This window comes from Sebastes umbrosus, chromosome 2, assembly GCF_015220745.1.
Source record: "Sebastes umbrosus isolate fSebUmb1 chromosome 2, fSebUmb1.pri, whole genome shotgun sequence".
In the NCBI taxonomy this organism is placed as follows: domain Eukaryota; kingdom Metazoa; phylum Chordata; class Actinopteri; order Perciformes; family Sebastidae; genus Sebastes; species Sebastes umbrosus.
Genome location: NC_051270.1, coordinates 22,504,008 through 22,523,102, shown reverse-complemented (window position 1 = coordinate 22,523,102; position 19,095 = coordinate 22,504,008). Strand labels below are relative to the sequence as shown.

The 19,095-nt window shown below is 42.1% G+C and overlaps 1 protein-coding gene across 2 annotated transcripts in view; it reads right to left on the bottom strand.

Annotated features, from left to right (window-relative positions):
* The window catches only part of rasa3 (RAS p21 protein activator 3), a 49,642-nt gene extending 30,791 nt beyond the window's left edge, over positions 1 to 18,851 (bottom strand). Inside the window, exons 1-2 of one of the 2 annotated variants that reach the window (XM_037749830.1) lie at positions 18,604 to 18,851; positions 1,280 to 1,397 (exon numbers count right to left, since the gene is read on the bottom strand). In XM_037749830.1, coding sequence (XP_037605758.1) covers positions 1,280 to 1,397; positions 18,604 to 18,658 — 173 coding nt within the window. In that variant the 5' untranslated portion in view covers positions 18,659 to 18,851. The remainder of the gene's footprint in view (positions 1 to 1,279; positions 1,398 to 18,603) is intronic. The other variant, XM_037749831.1, reaches the window with a different exon arrangement.
* Positions 18,852 to 19,095: the final 244 nt, after the last annotated feature.

Here is a 19,095-nt window from a genome sequence, read left to right as displayed (position 1 = left end):
GCCCTCAGGGCCACCGCTAACAATTACTGACTTCTTCTGTAACTCGGCAGACATAAAGACACACAGAAGGGCGGGTGGATGGATAGGCAGGCAGAGGCATGACAGCATTTATAAACAATCCTACAAATAAATGTAATTCAATTTAGTCAACTCTGTGAGCAGGGAGGATCTCACTTGTTTCCACATCAACCAGATGAAAAATGTGAAAGCTCTGGGCGGTGTAATCGCAAAGTATTCAGCCATCCACAATCTTTAAGTAATACTGTGTGATACTACATGCAGTATCTGCAAAGTGAAAAAGGTGATAAACTATGTTTTGGTCTAATCTAAAATGATAAAATTCCACTTATGATACAGTCCCTTATCATCCTAGCAGTTTAGCTTGATATGAGATATGTGTGAGATATATCTGTGTTTGTAATAACGTACTTGTTACAGAGTTATTCTAGGGCCAAAACATTTAAGAAATTTATATACATACAAAATATTTTCATGAGAGAAAGAGCTAGTAAAGAGAAAATGTTTTATCTTTAAATACTATTAAAGCTCAATAGCATCAATTCTGTCAACAAAATAGTTGTGACACTGTTGAATTAAATCTGAAATCTTCCAATTCATAAAGGCAGGAAGTTACAGTGTGTGAATACTTTATACTGTCTCAGCCTTAAAGCTGCAGTGTGTAGGATTTGGCGGCATCTAGTGTTGTGGTTTCAGATGCAACCAACTGAGTACCCCTCTGCTCACTCCTTCCTTTCCAAGACTGTGGTAACGTGAGCCGCCAAGTGCAAAACCGTTGTAACGCCGTTCAACTTGCTCAGAGGCCATCAAAAGGTTGGTTTTGCACTTTGCGGCTCACGTTACTGCAATTTCATAAGCGTGTCGGAGAACTACGGTGGCCTTCAGGTAACGTAAAAACGTGAAAGGCTCTCTCTAGAGCCAGAGTTTGGTTTGTCCGTTCTACTCTAGAAACATGGCGGACTTCGTGAAGAGGACCCGCTCCCTATGTAGATATGAAGGATTCTAAGGTAACGAAAATACAACGATTCTTAGTTTCAGATGATTATACACTAATGAGAACATAGTTATGAATATTATATTCCATTTCTGCTAATAGATCCCCTGAAATGTAACACACTTTTCATTTTTATACCATCTCAGCTTTACGTCATTTTGACCGATGAGAATGTGGTTATAATTTGACTGTCATGATTGCACCTTTCTGTATATACAGATTGAAAGAATGACAAATGAAAAAGGGCGGAGGGGCATGTCAACGTACCAAAGCGACTTCTCGATGATCTTGGTCCTGAAGACCTCTTCCTGGTCCAGGTTGACGGTGCAGTAGCAGTCCCTCATCCTGTTGGGCCCCGGGTACGGAGGGATGTTTTTTGCTTCTCCTGCAGAAAGAAAAAGGGAGGAGAGCAGTTATTATTTAGGAACGCTGTTGTAAGCAGTACCAATGTGTTTATTCAGGCACACTGCTGTAAGTGATTACTTATTTATGAACGCTGAAAGCACGCAAAGTTTAAAAAGAAATAGTATTATGTAAGATCACACCTGTTTTAGCTTTAATCTGACGGCCGTGCGTATAATGAGCTTAGCTCTGACAGCGTGACTGCTTTTACACTTGACGCACAAATATTTAGCCATGCTCTCTGTGACAGACGCACTAACAACAAATAACATGTGTGTGTGTGTGTGTGTGTGCGTGCGTGTGTGTGCGAGTGTGTTGTGTCGAGTATGTGTGAATGAAAGAATCTGTGTGGGACATCTCCTGAATCCCACTGAAGCTCAATCTGTTAATGAAACATGTGTGACAGATAGCACTCCCTTTAACAAGAATGTGGTCCAACCACCCACCGAGACACACACACACGCACATGCACGCACACACACACACACACACACACACACACACACACAAACCACAAAGGTGATGCTGCAGTCCCTCAGGAGCAATATGTTCTCCTTCATAAAGCCATGGATCGATGTTAGTCAGTGTTTATCTTCACCCTGAGGACTCTGTAGTCTAGAGTTACACGTGTGTTAGTGCAACGTTGTCGTTGTTTGCTCCAAAAACGTTCCATTATATGCAGGAGAATCTGATGCTGCCATTCAGTCGACATCTCGCTCAGTTATTTCTGGCCTTAAAGGAGTAAAAACTTCTTCACAATGGTAGCATGAGTCGGCGGCCGGGTGCTGCTGTTCGCAAACTGATACTTTCTCTTTAAAATTTGATCCTCTAGTGGCTCCCGACATTTTTCGGCTTGTAACCCCATAAAATCATGTCTACTTGGGATTTTTCCCTTCTTAAAGGGATAGTTCTGATTTTTTAAAGTGGGGTTGTATGAGTTACTTATCCTCAGTCAGTGTATTGACGGTCTACCGTCTACTGCTGCCTTGATCGGTTAGTTTGTTTGTGCTATTGTGTGACAGCACAAATAAGCTAACTGACCGAGGCAGCGGTAAACCAGCAACTTAAGTGTTCTGCAAGGACAAATGACGAGTCTGGTTGCTTTGGCGATGGCTTCAGTTCCCAAACTTCCCCATCAGAACCATAGACTGTATAGCCGTCTGACGGCAAGGCAAACCAACAAAAATAAACAGTTCAAATATAATATAGAAGCTACTTTACTTTACTAAACACACAATACAGTGTTTCCCACCCTAGAGGGGGGAAAGGGAGAGAGTTGACATTTTGACACCAGATAACTGGCTGTAAAACAGCAAAACAGAAGTCATTTTTCCTATCAATATATCTGCATGTGAATGCAGCAGCCCCATTATCACATTTTGATCAATTTGCACTCTAATAAATAGTAAAACATCTTTCTTTCTGCCACCTTCAATAAATTCTATGAATGGGAAACACTGTATCCGTCCGGCTCTGACAACTCGTGTTGAAGATTTCGCAAGAAGTGACTCTTATCACAGAACCAGTTTAATACTTGAGAAGGATGAGTTGGTGTTGCAACAGCATAAAGGGGAAGGAGGAGGAGGAGGAGGAAAAAGGGAGACATTAGTCATGAAGCACTCACTAAAATGCAATTACACTGTTTAGATAATACCTGCGAATTATTTACACACTGGTAGGCTTGTTCTGCAGCCATGAGATCAATCAGTTAAGCAAGTCCTGCACTGAATTGTCACTATTTAAAGGCTACGTCTCGTGATATTCTATATTTGTCTTACTGTCAACCATGAAAGGTTGTTGCTGAAACCGATCGTTATCTTTGAAGCCATACAGCTTATTCATAGACCTCCACTGTCCAAAAACTATATTAAACACACATATGAGCCACAGCGTTTAAATGGGTTCCTACGTTACAATGAACATGGGCACTGTAATTTGTTTTGAGTCAATCCAACACACACCGACCTGCTGCCATCAATACTCACTAGTGCACTAAATGTGTATTAATCCGCAGCTTAAAATAGTCCCTGACAAATGCCCTATTTTATTAGAGCTGAATCCGATTATTCGACAATTCATTCAATACTGTTATTTATAATTAATGACTGTAGTAAAATGAATGCCTTTCATTGAACCCAAAGACACATGTTATGCCGTCCATCTCAGCCAAGAACGGAGAAATGTCCTTCTCGAGTCATGTCATAGAGACGAGCCGAGCCGAGCCAGAGCCCCCGTCACCGTTGCTTATGTCGGAGCACAACCGATGCGGGGCTCGTGCTGAAAGGGCTGAGAGGAAGCCTCCGCAGGCTGCATTACGAACGGGCTAGCTGTCAGGCCCTGCCGGATAAGCAGTGCATAATGCGTGGAGACAGCAGCCTCAAAACGCCGCCGTTTAAGGGGATGGGGGCACGCAACGTGACTTTGAGGTACACTGTCTACACTGGCACACACAGAGGAATGAGGAGGAGAGACGCTGAGCGGAAAACAAAGGCGTTAAAACAGCACTCGTGGACTCATAATGACACAATTTTGTTTAAACAATTATGTGCGGAGTGTGTGACGGAGGAATTCGCTGCTCTAATGACACAAGTCTGTTCTGCCTACTGACAGAGATATTAAAGCGCTCCTGTGGTCACGGCGGTGCCGCGGCCCGCAGCTTCGACTATCGTTGTTGATCACTACCGAAGCTCCGGAGCCCAAAAAATGGTATTCGGGATAACCCTACTATTTATTTACTCAGGTTTGAGTAATATTTGTTAAAAACTACAGTGCCCGGCTGTTATAGGAAATTACTTAGCTACTTTTAAAAATGAAACTATTTATTTGTGACACTTTTTTTTTGTAAGATTTACATTTTGGTAAGTTGGGGGAGGGGGTTTCCGAAGCAGTTTGACCATCCGACTAGCAGCTTTTAATAGGATTTGTTGACAGTGAGTAAAACATGCCAGGCATATCTTTTTATCTCTTCTCCACATTGTGCTGTTGTTGCTAAAAAGTCTTTGTAAAATACATAATTTCAATCTGCAATCAGAGTGACAAACGGACAGTTACGAAACAGAGATCTCTACCTTTGGTCCGTGATTGTACACGGAGGATAAATATAAAACCACGCTGAGACAAACAGAGGTGATTAGGTGTCTCTCTGTGGGGTTTGTAACACAACACAGTGCTATGACTTCTTCTCTGGAGGCCGATTCATACAGTATGTGGATCGTTACGCAACAACAACATTCATTCACAAATTAAAACGACACCTGAGCTGTAAAACAAGACACACGCTCCACCGCTTCGATTTGTTGTTACAGACTGTTTATGTGAGAGCACAGCGATGACGCAAGTCCCTCTTATCTCTGTCTTTATCCCTTTACTTCCCGCTGTTATTACATCTCCTCCGACTGTCTCTCGTTTATTCTCCCACATTCATTCGATCTTCCTCCTGTAATCCTCCTCATTCACCTCTGCTACTCCTGAACTCCCTCCAATCTCTGTTGTCCTCCAGCTCTCATTCATGGCCTGTGAGGTCCCTTGATTGGATTGCACCATCCAAAGACATCCTAGTAACCAAAACATCATGGGATTACCACAGCTTTCTCAGCTCTTTGTTTTTGTGTGTTTGTGTGTGTGTGTGTGTGTGTGTGTGTGTGTGTGTGTGCTTAATGACTCAACTCGCAGCGTAAAAACAAATGTCTGTGCCAAAATCTGAGCTATTGGAGAGCGAAAAACATACAATTCATATAAAGTTTATATATTTTAAGGCATACATCACATAAAAAGACTTTTACTCCAAATTGTGTATTTTTTTTTTACATTACTGCCGACCTTTCTCCAAACCTCAGACTGATGAGCGTATTTTTCTGTGTTTTTCCAGCAGCCAGAGGTTTCAGCTAATGCCAGTGTGGCATGAAAATCAACCTGCAGAGACTTGAAACTTGTTTGAGATAACTAATCCATCACAATGAACATCTAGTTGTCTTCAAATGTCTCTTTTAATTGATGTATGGTAAAGCAGGTGAAAGGTTATTCTCTGTGGATCCAAGTGCAACATCTGAGAATTACCAACCAACTGATACAATATTATTGGCTGATTTTATCTTATCACAGATAAATCAGTATCAGCGTATAATCGGCTGACAGATGCAGTAACTAATAAAAAGCAAAGATACGTTTGAGGTAATTCATAAACAGTGTCACATGTGTACATAGTTTGTCCACCAGTGAGCAGTTACAAGCTTATTTGTCAACTGTAAAATGTCACAGTGCATAATATGTTAGTCACAATACTTTAATTACCAAACTGAAGAGATCCTTAGCAAAACAACAGCTGGATGGAATCGCTGAAAATTTGGAAAAAAATCAAAATATTACAAAAAACATTTTATGCTTGGCTGAGGTGGACAAGTTATTGTATCGTTAAAAGCAAAATGCAACAAAGTGCAATGGAAACAGACTTAGTGAATAAATCATAATGAAGCATGTGACTTAAATGTCCGCTGAACAGATGAAAAATGGCGGCAAAAACATCCCAACATCCCACCGTATACGACCATGACCAGCCTTCGGCTCCCGTTCATCCCTCGGTAACCATCCCCCTTTTCATCCCTCCCCTCGACTCCCAACATCCCACCACCACCACCGCCAGCCAATCCACATAAAACTACTCAGTACTGTACTAATGGTGTGGTCTTTGTTAGTGAACTAAGTAATGTGTTATCGGCCAATTCTGTGTTTGAGCATCACCTGGAAAACTCATCACAACAACTGCATTACCATTGTTGAAGGTCAAGAGAACGTCTTGGGCCGATAGTAGACTGCTTCTCTTATCTTCAACACTTCTTATAAAATTAAGGTCTATACTGGAATCTTCAAAATCAGATCAAAAACTGCACTGGAGAAGTTTTCAACGTTTGATGCAAAAGTGTTTATTTCTGTCGCCAAAAACAAACACGAGTCGTCAGTTCGAACGGAGGATTAACATACATGACAAACCAGTCCTCCTTATATACCATGAGCTTCATTCACAATTCTCTTTCATGTTCTTTACCCTCAGTGGGCAAAATGCCCAAAACTCATTATTTTCTTGCAAACTCAGCGATACGGTCTTATTTTGGTCCCATCTCTGACAGATTTACGACTCTAATCTTTTTACCTTGAGCCTCCTCCATTCATGTCACCGCTAGAGGTGTAAGATCTCCGGATGAGCCAACGTTTTCGCCAACGGTTTGTATCAGCTCCACCCTCAAATCTTAGTAGCGTCAACTTTTCAGCTAGTGTTGACAGAGCTTTTGCTGGCCGGGTCATCCTTCTGCGATGAAACCCCCTGCCATGCTCCACTTCTCCCAACTAGAGAGGCAGTGTGTTTTAACTCATTAATGCAACAGACACACATTACTCTATGTAATGTTATCATTCTGTGTAAAAACATGTTATATTTATCTTAGGTTATACTTTTATGAAAACACCATGAAAATGTACCACAACACCATGCAATGACAATATCATTTTCACTAACGTTGCAAGCTGTAGTGATAAGGCTAAACTATGCACAACCACCAGTAATGTCTCTCGAGCAGCATCTGCACAGAGTTACAGATACTGAGTGACATTTGGCTGCTTCCTGTTCAGGGCAGCAGGAAGTGCTGGGCACTTGTCTTTCTGGATGAGTTGATAAGCAGCAGAGTTGACGTCGAGTGAGGATGGAGTATACACGTTTTGCATATGTGCGTGTTTATGTTTGATGGAGAGTGAGTCTGGTACAAAAGCAAGGATAAGCCTCTCCAGTAATCTGCTGTTGAACGCGTTAGATTAAAGACTTTATTATGAAACCAAAGGGTGTAATCCTCTGTCTCAGCATGTCTATCTTTCTCTTTCTTCTCATCCTGGTCAACGTAGTGCTGCCGCTTTATTCTTTTTCCTTTTTGCCTAAACCCCCTTTCATCTACGTAAGGCTTGTCTTGCATTGTCACTTTCCTTTTCCTTTTCCTTTTTCAAAATTAGCTTTAACCTGATTTCACTTTCCTCTATTTCTGGTTGCTTCCCCTTTCTTCATCTCTTTCTGTCTTTTACGTTCTCCAGAGGGGGTGTGTTTTCTCTCCTCAAGACTCAAAATAAGCCGAAAATATAAACAACAACAACAACAGGAGCTTTCTCTTTTCATCAAGCATCACTGCAGCTGCCCTTGGAGAATATCTTGCCCCAGTATTTGAGCAAAAACACACTTGTCTTGGCATGTGTGTGTGTGGTGGTGTGCACGCAAAACATGGGGGCGTTGAGCGGAGCTGCAGAGGAATAATGATGACAGGAACACCCCAAAGAGGGCGAGAGTGAACGGGAGCGCATCAACACATCAAAAAAGGTCGACCCCCCCCCCGCCTCATTCGTGCAGAAGAAAGTGAAGAAAAGTAGGCGAAGACGGAAGAAATGAGGAAGCACAAGTGATTGAGGCAAACGTAATGGACGCGGTGAATGTGTAGCTTTGTTCCTCTCTTCCTCCTCTGTTGACTGGTTTCAGTCGGCCACACTTGCGTGTACAGTTACAGACGCGCCGCTTCACTCGTTATTCTAATCTTCTCTGACATGAACACATTCGAGGATACACAGGCGTGAATGCTTTCAGTGGGGCTCGACTAGCAGGCCTGGGAAACACAGGCTTTCAGGAGAGGAAGGAGGGAGGGGGGTTGTTAGTGAGAAAAATACAAGCAGTGTACTCAATCAAGGGTGAGAGAGGAGGAAGACTGAAGAGAGAGAGAGAGAGAGAGAGAGAGAGAGAGAGAGATAGAGAGAGAGAGAGAGAGAGAGAAGTCAGTCAGATAGAAAACTGGAGAGCGGTTTAGCTTTGGAGAAAGCTACAACAGGAAATGAGATGAGGAGAAAGGAATTTCAACTGGATCCAAGATGTAGTTTAAAAGCAGTGAACAACCCAGTTACCCCTGAGTGTGTGTGTGTGTGTGTGAGAGAGAGAGGGAGAGAGAGAGACACCGTGAGAATGGAAAGAAGGACTGAAACTTGTGAGAGGACAATTTATTATCCTACAGTTAATACTCAGTTCCTTTGATGGGCCTAAGTAGAGACTCAAAACAAGAACCGAAACAGAACTGCAAGTCATTTGTGTCTTTTTGAAAAAGACATAAAAACACTACACACACACACACACACACACACACACACACACACACACACAGACGCCTACTATTTACAGCAGTGGTTTTGATTCCACAGTAAAATATTCCTTTATCATTCAAACAAGGGCTGCAACTTGCATTAAGTTTCATGTCAAGAAAACAGACAACACTGATTAAAGTCTCAGTGAAACGGAAGTTAGAGCGTCTTTAGCTTCTGTACTGCGAGTATTGCCCAATGAAACTGAATATTTAAGCGGTGTACAGTTACAAGAGGGATTTAAATCAAATCCTTCGCATTTGATTGGACCGCTAAAAAGTGGGCGGGCTTAGAATGTAGCGTGGTACGGAGCCTCCACACGCCTCGCGTGTCGCTAAACGTTGCAGATTGATTGATGGATGGATGTCATGATATTATTGGTTGAAATTGGATGGTATTAGCCTACGTAAGCACGCTCCATATTTTGTTTCACAGGAAGGACAACTGATTGGATTTCAATATAAACAATATGAAGAAATTGATTTTTTGTAATATTTTTGCATATATTGTTAAATGGGTGCGTCTAACTTGTTATCCATGTTAAAATTAACCACTGGTGGTCGAGTCTGATGTCATTTGTTTTCTCCTGGAAAGGTTCACGTGATGGGGCATGACGAATCAGGGAAGGACAAGTCATGATTGATAAGACCCGAACGTGGGTGTCTGTGTCATCGTTTTCAAAGGTCTCTGTTCCTGTCTGTCCAGACGAAAACGCAACCCCGGAGTTTTAAAACTAAAACGGGGTGAGCAGAATTTTCAAAACCTCCAGAGTAGTGTGGACGCTAGGCATAAATGTAGCAAAAGTAATGCGTTTTAAAACGAAAACGTATTAGTGGATGTAGCCTTAGTCCGTACAGCAAGCCAAACTTCAAAACCCTGAATCCTACACTTCCCATGATGCAACTCGATGGTGTCTTTTGTTCTCTTTCAAACTCAGACTTAAACCCATGAATGGTGCTGGGCTGCGAGGCAATTTTGGCGTAGCGGTCACAGACAATTGCAGGTCGTGTACCGCCCTGTGGCTCAAAAAGACCTTTTCTTATGGACAAGTAGTCAAAATGAGCTGTTGAGCCATTAGGTCCAATAATGTCTGCAAAAGCCAAATCAGTAAATTAAAGCTCATGCTGTATGTGGACCCAAAATGCAGAAGCCTGAAAAATGTCTGCAGGAAATGCACCCTTTCATTGAAATGAATGGGGCGCGGTATCCAGTTTTCTTAATACCCCAAAGCCCCAGTTTGTGACATATACTTTCCATTAAATTGTAAAGACCAAACTCAGATAACCTCTAATGACAACACCTGGGGTATTTTTTTCAAACAATGCAAAGCCCTCTCCAGAGTATTCCCCATTACAAGTAAACTTTGTGTAAACTAGGTATAAAATTATTGGAAAAGCCCTTTAAAGTAGCTTATAACAACCAAAAAACACTCAAAGTATTAGTTCTATAATATGAAAATGGAAGAAAATGTAGTAACTGCAATAACTGCATTTGCGAAGAGGCTCAATAAACATGACACCAGCGAAATATAAAAAAACAACACCATCACCGACAGGCAGCCACAATCACCACTTTGAACCCACTCTTGCTCATCTTGAAACCCAATGAAAACCTCTAAGCCCCTCGTTTCACTCCACTCCACCTATGTCTTTTCACTATCAAACCCTCACCCACTTGAAGGCTTTAAAGGTTAAGTCCTCTGTGGTCACCTTGCATGTTAGTTTCAGATAGTGAGGAGGTTTCACAACTGCAGCAAAGCAAACCACCACTGCAGCACGATCCACTTCTCCACCGCCCAAATATGTTCCTGACAATCACAGTTCTGCCAAAAGCAGCTTAAAGACGCAGCTTCAGAGCTCTGAGGAGGGCAACAACAGCACATGGTAATAAATAAAACTACAAACATCTTACTACATGGGCTGATGTTTAATACAAAAGACAGAGTTTTGAATATCACTATAAGTAGCTTAAAGGTCAGATAAAAAAGATCCCACCCTGTTTGACTACGTGACATATATCACATGACACAGTATCAGTCTCAATCTGCTTTGTTTAAAGGTGCTTTATATGATATTCAGAGCATTAATATAACAAACAACTACTTGTTATGTAAAGATATAGAGGAGTAATGTTGACCTGAGCAGAGAATGAAGTCACTCTCCTTCTATGTGTGTTGCAATCCGAGCTTCTCCGTGCTTTGTTGACATAGCCGGGCCGGCCGCGCATGCTTTATGCAGACGAAACTCCGGTGTTTTTTTTACAACCTTCACTGCCGCCATTTTGGACTGAAAACATTTATTATATTTATAATATTTTATTGTTCAACACACACCATTTTGGTAGAATATCACAGTAGAATAGAAATATTTATGTTTTACGTTTTGTACGGCACTTTTGAGGCGGACGTTTTACTGGCGTCCGGTAGTCACTTTCAGTCCAAAATGCCGGAAGCATAGCTTTGCTGTTGGGCGCCGCTCTGCACTGCTCTCATACGGCTGTTACAGCTGATAACGTCATCCCGACTGATGGCGGAAGCGTAGCACGTATCCTCTGGTTCCCCCCCATATATACACTGTTATCTCTGTCAGCAGTGTTGACGTTGTTTTCAATGTTAGCGTTGTTAGCATCGTCAGCTGCAAGCCGCTGGCTCAGCCCTTACCATGTTGAGAGCCGTGCGGAGGCAATTGAAATGCTCCCAATCTCGCATTTAGCATCTTTAATTGAAGCTACATTTACGTCTCTGATACCGAGTAACAAATTCAAGCTAGGCACTATATTTTTTTTTATGGCTACACCAAAAATGGTTTTAATAATGCATGCATTATTTAGAAACATCTCTCCTAAATTTACGTATTTAGCGTCTTTAGAAAGTTTGAGATCTTAACTACAATTTATAATAATGTTTTCTGGGTTTGAACAAATCTAGTCAGCAAAAAATATATTTGTAACACTGGTGAGTCAGCAACTTATGTGTCATCGTCAATATGTTCTTATTTAACAGCTGGTTTGGTTTATAAGCTGGTCACAGCGCCTACCGCTGACTGTACCAACCTACGCTTTTACGTGCAATGCTGCTCGTCACAAATCGTCCACCAGCTGTGCTGAAGTTGTTGAGCAGCATGAGGAGGAACAGCGTGGGGAGAAAAAAAGGCAGTTTACAGTTTAAGACTGGCTGTGCAGCACACCACGGTCTCTGTGATAAACCAGCGTTGAGTTACTGATCAAACTCGCTCTCCATCTCCTGGAGCTAATGTTCAAACGGATTCGTTAGTCTCCATGGAAAATTTGAGCAAAACAAAAATACGCAAACACGCACACAGAAGGGCACAAGCGGTGAAGTTACACTGTGTTGAGAAAATCTGCTCACATGTTAGAAATCAGGGTCTGAAACCTGGTATGTTGCTTCAGGATGTGAGAGTGTAATCTATCAGACCAGTGTGGTGTCATGGTGGATTAGAAGCACAAGGAGCTAGTTTCACAGCTTTACATGTCCGGTACGTCCCGGTCAGTTTAACCTCAACACTCCCTCCAGCTTCCTCGTCCATTTACATAATTATCAGAATACTTTTTTAAAACTTTTAGAAAATAAACAATTAAAGACGTCAAATGAGGACAACGCTCGCCTACACACACACTCACACACAGGCTTGGCATGCACAATGGTGTGGAGATATGATATCTTTTGCAAGCACAGGAAAGGGGGAGTAGGTTGGGTGTAGGTCTACAGTATGTGGCAAGCTGACATTGCCTGTGTTGCCAGAGGAGAGAAACGCTGTTGCAAAACCTGATTTAATCAGCGTGTGTGGTGACATTTGCTCCGGACGTTTGTCACCACTTTCTGTTGAAGCAATTTAGCTTTTTTTCACAACATAGAAACAAACTTGCTTCTGACACTTTTTTACACGTTTCTCTCTCTCGACTGTACAGCATGGCGAATGTTTTCATGCTTATGACATTGTCAGCAGGTATAGAGGTCATCCCGGGGAGGGATCGAGTCGACTTCTCCCACGGGGCATGTGAAGGACATCCTGAAGGAGCGGCGCTCACTCTGGGTGCAGCCCTTTATTTACCCCTGCTGACCCTGCATGCTGGGCCTTACGGCGTTACTTCCCCACTATTCCTGGTATTGTGCTCTCGTGGAGGGCACATCGCCGAGCGCAGGGAGACCCGCTGTACCCAACCCGGATTATTCCACCAGCCTAAAGCTGCCTGGACCGAAACATGGCCTGCGTCTAAACAGTCAACACACATGTTTACAGCAAACGACTTCCCAGAGAGCAGGCCTTCTAGGACAAAATGGAGAACTTGCCACATATTCATAAACGCCTGTATGTACACATTATGGGGTGGTATGGAAAGCTACTTCCCACTCACCCACTCACACAACTTCTTATAATGCAACGATAGCTTCATATGATGCTTGTTATTTTTCTAAATATATGAACCCTTCACCTAAACAAGAGCGGGAGTCCTCCACACACAAAACATTCCTCCCCTCTCTTCCCTCTCCCCGTCACTCCATTTCTCCTATTCAGTCTGGACAGGAGGGAGTTTGGGAACCTCTGTTGGCCAGCTGTCAAGGGAAGGAGGAGTGGGGGTTCTGTCACTGCAAACGTTTCCCTCCCAGGCTCACCCGGCCCGAGCCATCCAGCCTGAGCTGCCTGAATTCAGCCGCCCGTCCTGTTTCCTCGATCTCCAACACTTAACCTCCTCTACACGATATGTAATCTAGTGTTTCTTCCACTGCAGACACTATTGTCACCACATCCAAAATTACATTTATACTGAGATATGAAGTCAATGCGGAAGTGCCAAAACCTGCAGTTCTTCAAATGGCCACTTGAGGCTGGCTCCAAAAGGGAGTCAATCCCCATAGACCTCCATGTTAAAATGCTTTACAACAGAAATAAACATTTACAGCCTGGTACAAAAAATAGTTTTGGTCTCTATATCTAATTTCCCCATTCATGACAACTGTTCAGGGGTGAATTTTTACACAACTCACCTGTTTAATTTATATTAAGGCTTATTATTAAGCATAATTGAGGGCGTGGCCGCTTTGAGTGACAGGTCGCTAGCTGTCTGCTCTGCTGCGTCACCCGCCTCAGCTCCAACAACGATACACCTCTTTGCCCATTTTTGGATTAGCCGTCAGTTAGGCTGTGTAGTCACTGCCAAGAGGGCGACGGCCGGAGCCACCTACTTTGAGCTTCACAACGGCTCTTCAGAACCCTATGGGTGACATCACAGAGACTACGTCTATATCTTATACAGTCTATGGTTACAACACGGTGCTGCGGCAACACTAATAAAGCCTCAGAAGCACAGGTCGAGTAGCTTACGAGGAGAACTGATGCCATGTTACGTGGAGATCTACGCTCAAGCCAATCCAATAATGTACTGTATATCCTCTGCCACATCACCTGGTACCAGGCACACACTGAACTCTGAAAGGATCTAAACCTTTAATTTGGGATCAAATGGCATATTGTAAACATGCAGCAAATCAAAATCATTAAATCATCTGTTTCGTTCCACAGATGTACCATCACTCACCGGCAGTGATGTTGAGGTCATTCATTTCTACATATTTACACAAAGCAATATGGTTTGATAGGGGTGGGGGAAAAAAACTATAAAGCATAGTATCGCAATATTTTGAGTGGCAATATTGTACCGATGCACAGACGTCAAGTATCTATCTTTTATAATATGAACTATTAACCTCTTCACAGTCTGTTCCGTCTTTCAGAGGTTGTAGCCGTCTTAAAGCTAGAGTGAAGATACTGGTATCATATGAAAACCTAAGGAATCGGTTGGTACCAGCCATAACATGTTAGCTTGTCGAGAAGGAGGCTAAATAATGCTCCAAAGTTATGCTAAATTTTGACCTCAAGATATGTGAATGAGATGAACAGAGTGAAAACTGTGTCTTATTAGATAAAACAGATGTTGACAAACTGCATAATTTGCCGTTGCAAAGGAAATAAATCGCAAGACTCAGTATATCGCACAATGTTTAAAATAGCAATAAGATTGTATTGTGACTTAAGTATTGTGATAATACGGTATCGTGGGGCCTCTGGTGATTCCCAGCCCTACGGTTTGATAGTTTTCTAGTGGTCTGAATCCATCCGAGTTTGTCAAACTTTGTGTCTAGCAGTAACAGAGAAGTCGAATGTTGTTGTTAATTAGTGCAAAGTCCCGACTCCAGCTGTGCCACTGAGAATCCCCCCGTCTCTCTGACGGAGACACAGTCGCTGACAGATGAAGCACAGCCTGCTCCTGTATGTGAGACACCACCTCTGTCCCCTCGCTCTGTGTCTCCCTACATCTGCTTTGCATTAGCTTGTTGCCATGCAGGAAAAAACACAATTCTTTTGTAGTCTATTCCCGCTAATCAGGAAGTGAATCGGGGGGTAGTTTCCTGTTTCCTGTGCTCGCCAGACAGAACGGACTCGGACCCAGTAGCCCCGTTCGGTTTCCGAATCTTGTATGTTCCTCCAGGAAACTGAGGAGAGTCATCACCTAACAATAATAAATCCCCTCTCTCTCTCTCTTCTACAAATATGTGGCAGATTTTCAGCTCTGAGTCATCAGCTATGGCCTCAGTCTCATGCCAAAGGACGAGACTTTGATGAAAACAATGTGATGCAAGGGTTACACAGACGTTACCGGGAGCAGAGCGCTGTGGGGATCAGACTGACAGCGAGGATGACTGCTGCTAGGTAACTAGACCAGACCGTGTAAACTCTACTGTCGTCACTGAAACTCAAGAGTCCAGGCTGGGAAGTGACGACAACATAAATGTTCTTCATCAGTAAACTGTAAAGAACAAATCATGGCATATTTATAAAGCTTGTAAACTCTTTTTCTAGATAACATAATGTCATCTAGCCGGTGAAGGAATGTACATGTACTCAGGTACTGTACTTAAGTACAAATGTCAGTTACTTGTACTTTCCTTAGGTCTGTCCATTTGATGCCATTTTATACTTCTACTCTCATGTATTTGACAGCTGTGAGTTACTTGTTACTCCTGTTGCAACTAACAATTGTTGTCATCATCGATTAATCTGTTGATTATTTTCTTGATTAATCGTTTTGTGTATAAAATGTCAGAAAATGACAATCCAAGACCCAAAGATATTCAATTCACAATAATATAAAACCAAGAAAACTGGAAATCTTCATATTTGAGAGGCAGAAAAAAGTTATTTCTTGGCATTTTTGCTTGAAAAAAAATTACTTAAAGGAACAGTGTGTAGGATCTGGCGGTATCTAGCAGTGAGGTTGCAGATTGCAACCCACTGAAGCCTCTCCCGTGTGCCAACTGTGTAAAGGGGAACTACAGTGGCTGACGCGAAACTGTGTATTGCCCTCTCTAGAGCTCGTTGATGGGAGAGTAGCGTAGGTCTTTGGAGCAGAGCCAGTGCGTAATGTGTGTGTACGTGGGATTTGAGTGGTGAAGCAAGAGAGAGAGCGGCGGTGACGGCAGCGAGTAACGTTATCGACTCTGGCCCAAGCAGGAAAAGTTAGCAGTGTTTGGTTTGTCCGCTCTGGGCTACTGTAGAAACATGGCAAAGCAACATAGTAGACCCGCTCTGTATGTAGATATAAACGGCTCATTTTAAGGTAACAAAAACACAACGATTCTTATTTTCATACACTAAACTACTAACTACTAAATACTTATTAATATTATATTCCATTTCTGACAATAGATCCCCCTAATTGTTACACACTGGTCCTTCCAACAGTTATTTTCATGGCGACTAATCATTACAGCTCTATACACAAAATAAGATTTTACCTCCAAATACAACAGTGAAATGCTACTTACACATGAATGCATTAGTGATAATTCAGTAATATATAGTATAATAACTCACAATGGCCATTTATCTGCATTAAGTACTTTGACTTTTGATACTTTATGTACATTTCGCTCATGATACCTTTGGACTTCTACTAAAGTAACATTTTCAAAACTAGACTTTTACTTGTAACTGAGTATTTTACAGTGTGGTATTGATACTATTACTTATGTAAAGGATCTGAGTACTTCCTCCATCGCTGCACTTTGCTGACGTAATTAGAAAAGCAGGATTGTATCTTGGAAAGACTTTTGTGACGGCGAGGGAGGGTCCTCCGCTCATTCAGCTTTCATTCACAGGAACTTAACGCTGCTGGCTGACTGAGCATTCATTCAGAAAGTGCAGCAATCTAACGAGGCCATTGTGATTTAACATTACAGCTCTCATCTCACTGGGGCTGAACTATTTGATAAACTCAGGGTGGTTCTCCCCCCAGCTGTTTCCAGATCGTTTTAACAGCAGGTAAGGAGCTTAAAAACAGCTCAACCACCAGAGTGTTTTTGTCTAATGCTGGCTGGCATCATCACACAGCCCCACAGCTTGTATGTGTGTTTGTTTGTTGTCATTTTTATTTCCTCTGCTCATCCCTCCTGTCGCATGTTTGGAGTCAAAACAAACTGGACAGCAGAGTCAGGATGAATGGCCAGCCAGATGTCGGTGAAAACGACAGCAGACGTCCCGTGTTGACCCGAGATAACAGTTTAGAGCAGACAGAGGAAATGACTGTTTGCTTTGAATGTTTTGATATTCAAATGGCAAAACATAATAACAACATTTTATGAAACAGGTCAGACTGCAGCATTTTAGACTTCTTCCCCTAACAAAATAAACACTAGAACATTTACTATAATTGGTGAAACAATGGATTAGTCAATTGGCAGAAAATACATTTTGGTCATCAACTTATAATTTTCCAAGCAATTCTTTTAGCCAGAAATTCTCTGATTACAGCTTCACAAATAAACAAAGATTTGCAGCTTTTGTTGGATTTTAAATCACTATAAATCTAAAATTATTTGGCTTTTTAACTGCCGAAGACACCAAATAAAAGGACTAATCAAGAAAATAATGTTCAGAATAATCTCTTGACTTGTACAGTATTAAATTTAGGGGTTATAATTAGCCTAATTATCACTACAGTGTAACTCATAGTTAAGCTTATGGGCGACTTTATTTTTCTCTCCTGTTTTAATATTACTATTATTTCTTCCCCACAGTAGTCTCATTATTATTATTATTATTATTATAATTATTATTATTATTATGAGTAGTAGTAATAGTAGTAGTAGTAGCATTAGTAGTATTAGTATATTAATTATTATTATTATTATTATTATTATTATTTTGAGTAGTAGTAATAGTAGTAGTAGTAGCATTAGTAGTATTAGTATATTGATTATTATTATTATTATTATTATCTATTGTAATCCATGGGATACATGTGGTAATCCATAAAGTAATTACTATAGTTTTACAACAACAAAAAAGAAGAAAAACAACTTATTGTACAGACATGACAATTTCTGTACATGACATGAAAACACTGTCCTCTTCACTAAATCTTCCATCTCAAACTGTACACAGCCTCCTCATGGCTCCATTCACCAGATATGCATGCATGCACCAAAATGCCTCCTACAGTACAAACCAGCAAGAGGAACTCACTGGAGACCAGCTAGATATCTAAAAATAGAAATCTGGGCTAACAATCAATAGCTAGACAGTTAAGCATAAAGCTGTGTGGAGGCCAGAGAGAGAGAGAGAGAAGGAGGGGTTGCAATGACATGAATGGGGCTGCTGCAGCTATAAGGTGTAATAATAAAGATTTATTTGATCTGAAAACATCTGGATTATGCAGCTGTGGAGCCTTTATGTCGCACAGTCTGCTGAATATCACAAGTCTCCATATGTGGACCTCTAACACACATGATCTGGATTCTCATGCCAGCTGCCAAATTCCCACAAGGCTTTGAATCTCTCCATTTCATTTTTTTTTTTTTTACAATTTGCTCTGAGAGCGTGTGATGTGAATTACAATAACAGCATGAACCAGACAGATCTCAGTCTGCAGCTCTCACAGCCTGCTGGCCCGTTAACATGCAGACATCCATTGAGGCTCAGACTGACTGGGGGTAGGGATTTTTTTTTTCTTCTTACCTATTTTTATTTTAACGCTCTGGAAAACCCGGAGACCTTCCTCTTCTACCGCCATGCTCTCTCCTTTGTCGACTAGATGAAGAGAGAGACAGTCCTCCACGGTGGTCGGTTCTGGTCTCTCCAGCTCACTGATAATCCAGAGGTCCTGCACATCGATGCTCTGCTGCTCTCCGGACAGAGATCACTGCTTCTGCTGGCTGGCTGGTGGAGAACAAGCGGGCAGCTTCAGCTTCAGTCAGCAGCAGCAGCAGCCAGAGGAGGTGGAGGCGTGGCTCCACACTACACCGCCCACACAGAGCTATGGAGGGTGATCCGTGCCACTAGCAGGAGGAGGAGAGGAAGTGGTGTCATTGAGGAAACTGGAGACAGACAAAGCCCCGCCCACTCTCCCAGACATTATAATTGAGAGCCTGATGGTAGGTGTCCACAGGCTCCGTGCTTTCCACGCTCCCCATTCATTGTCTATGTAAACAGCCGCGCAATGCATTCTGG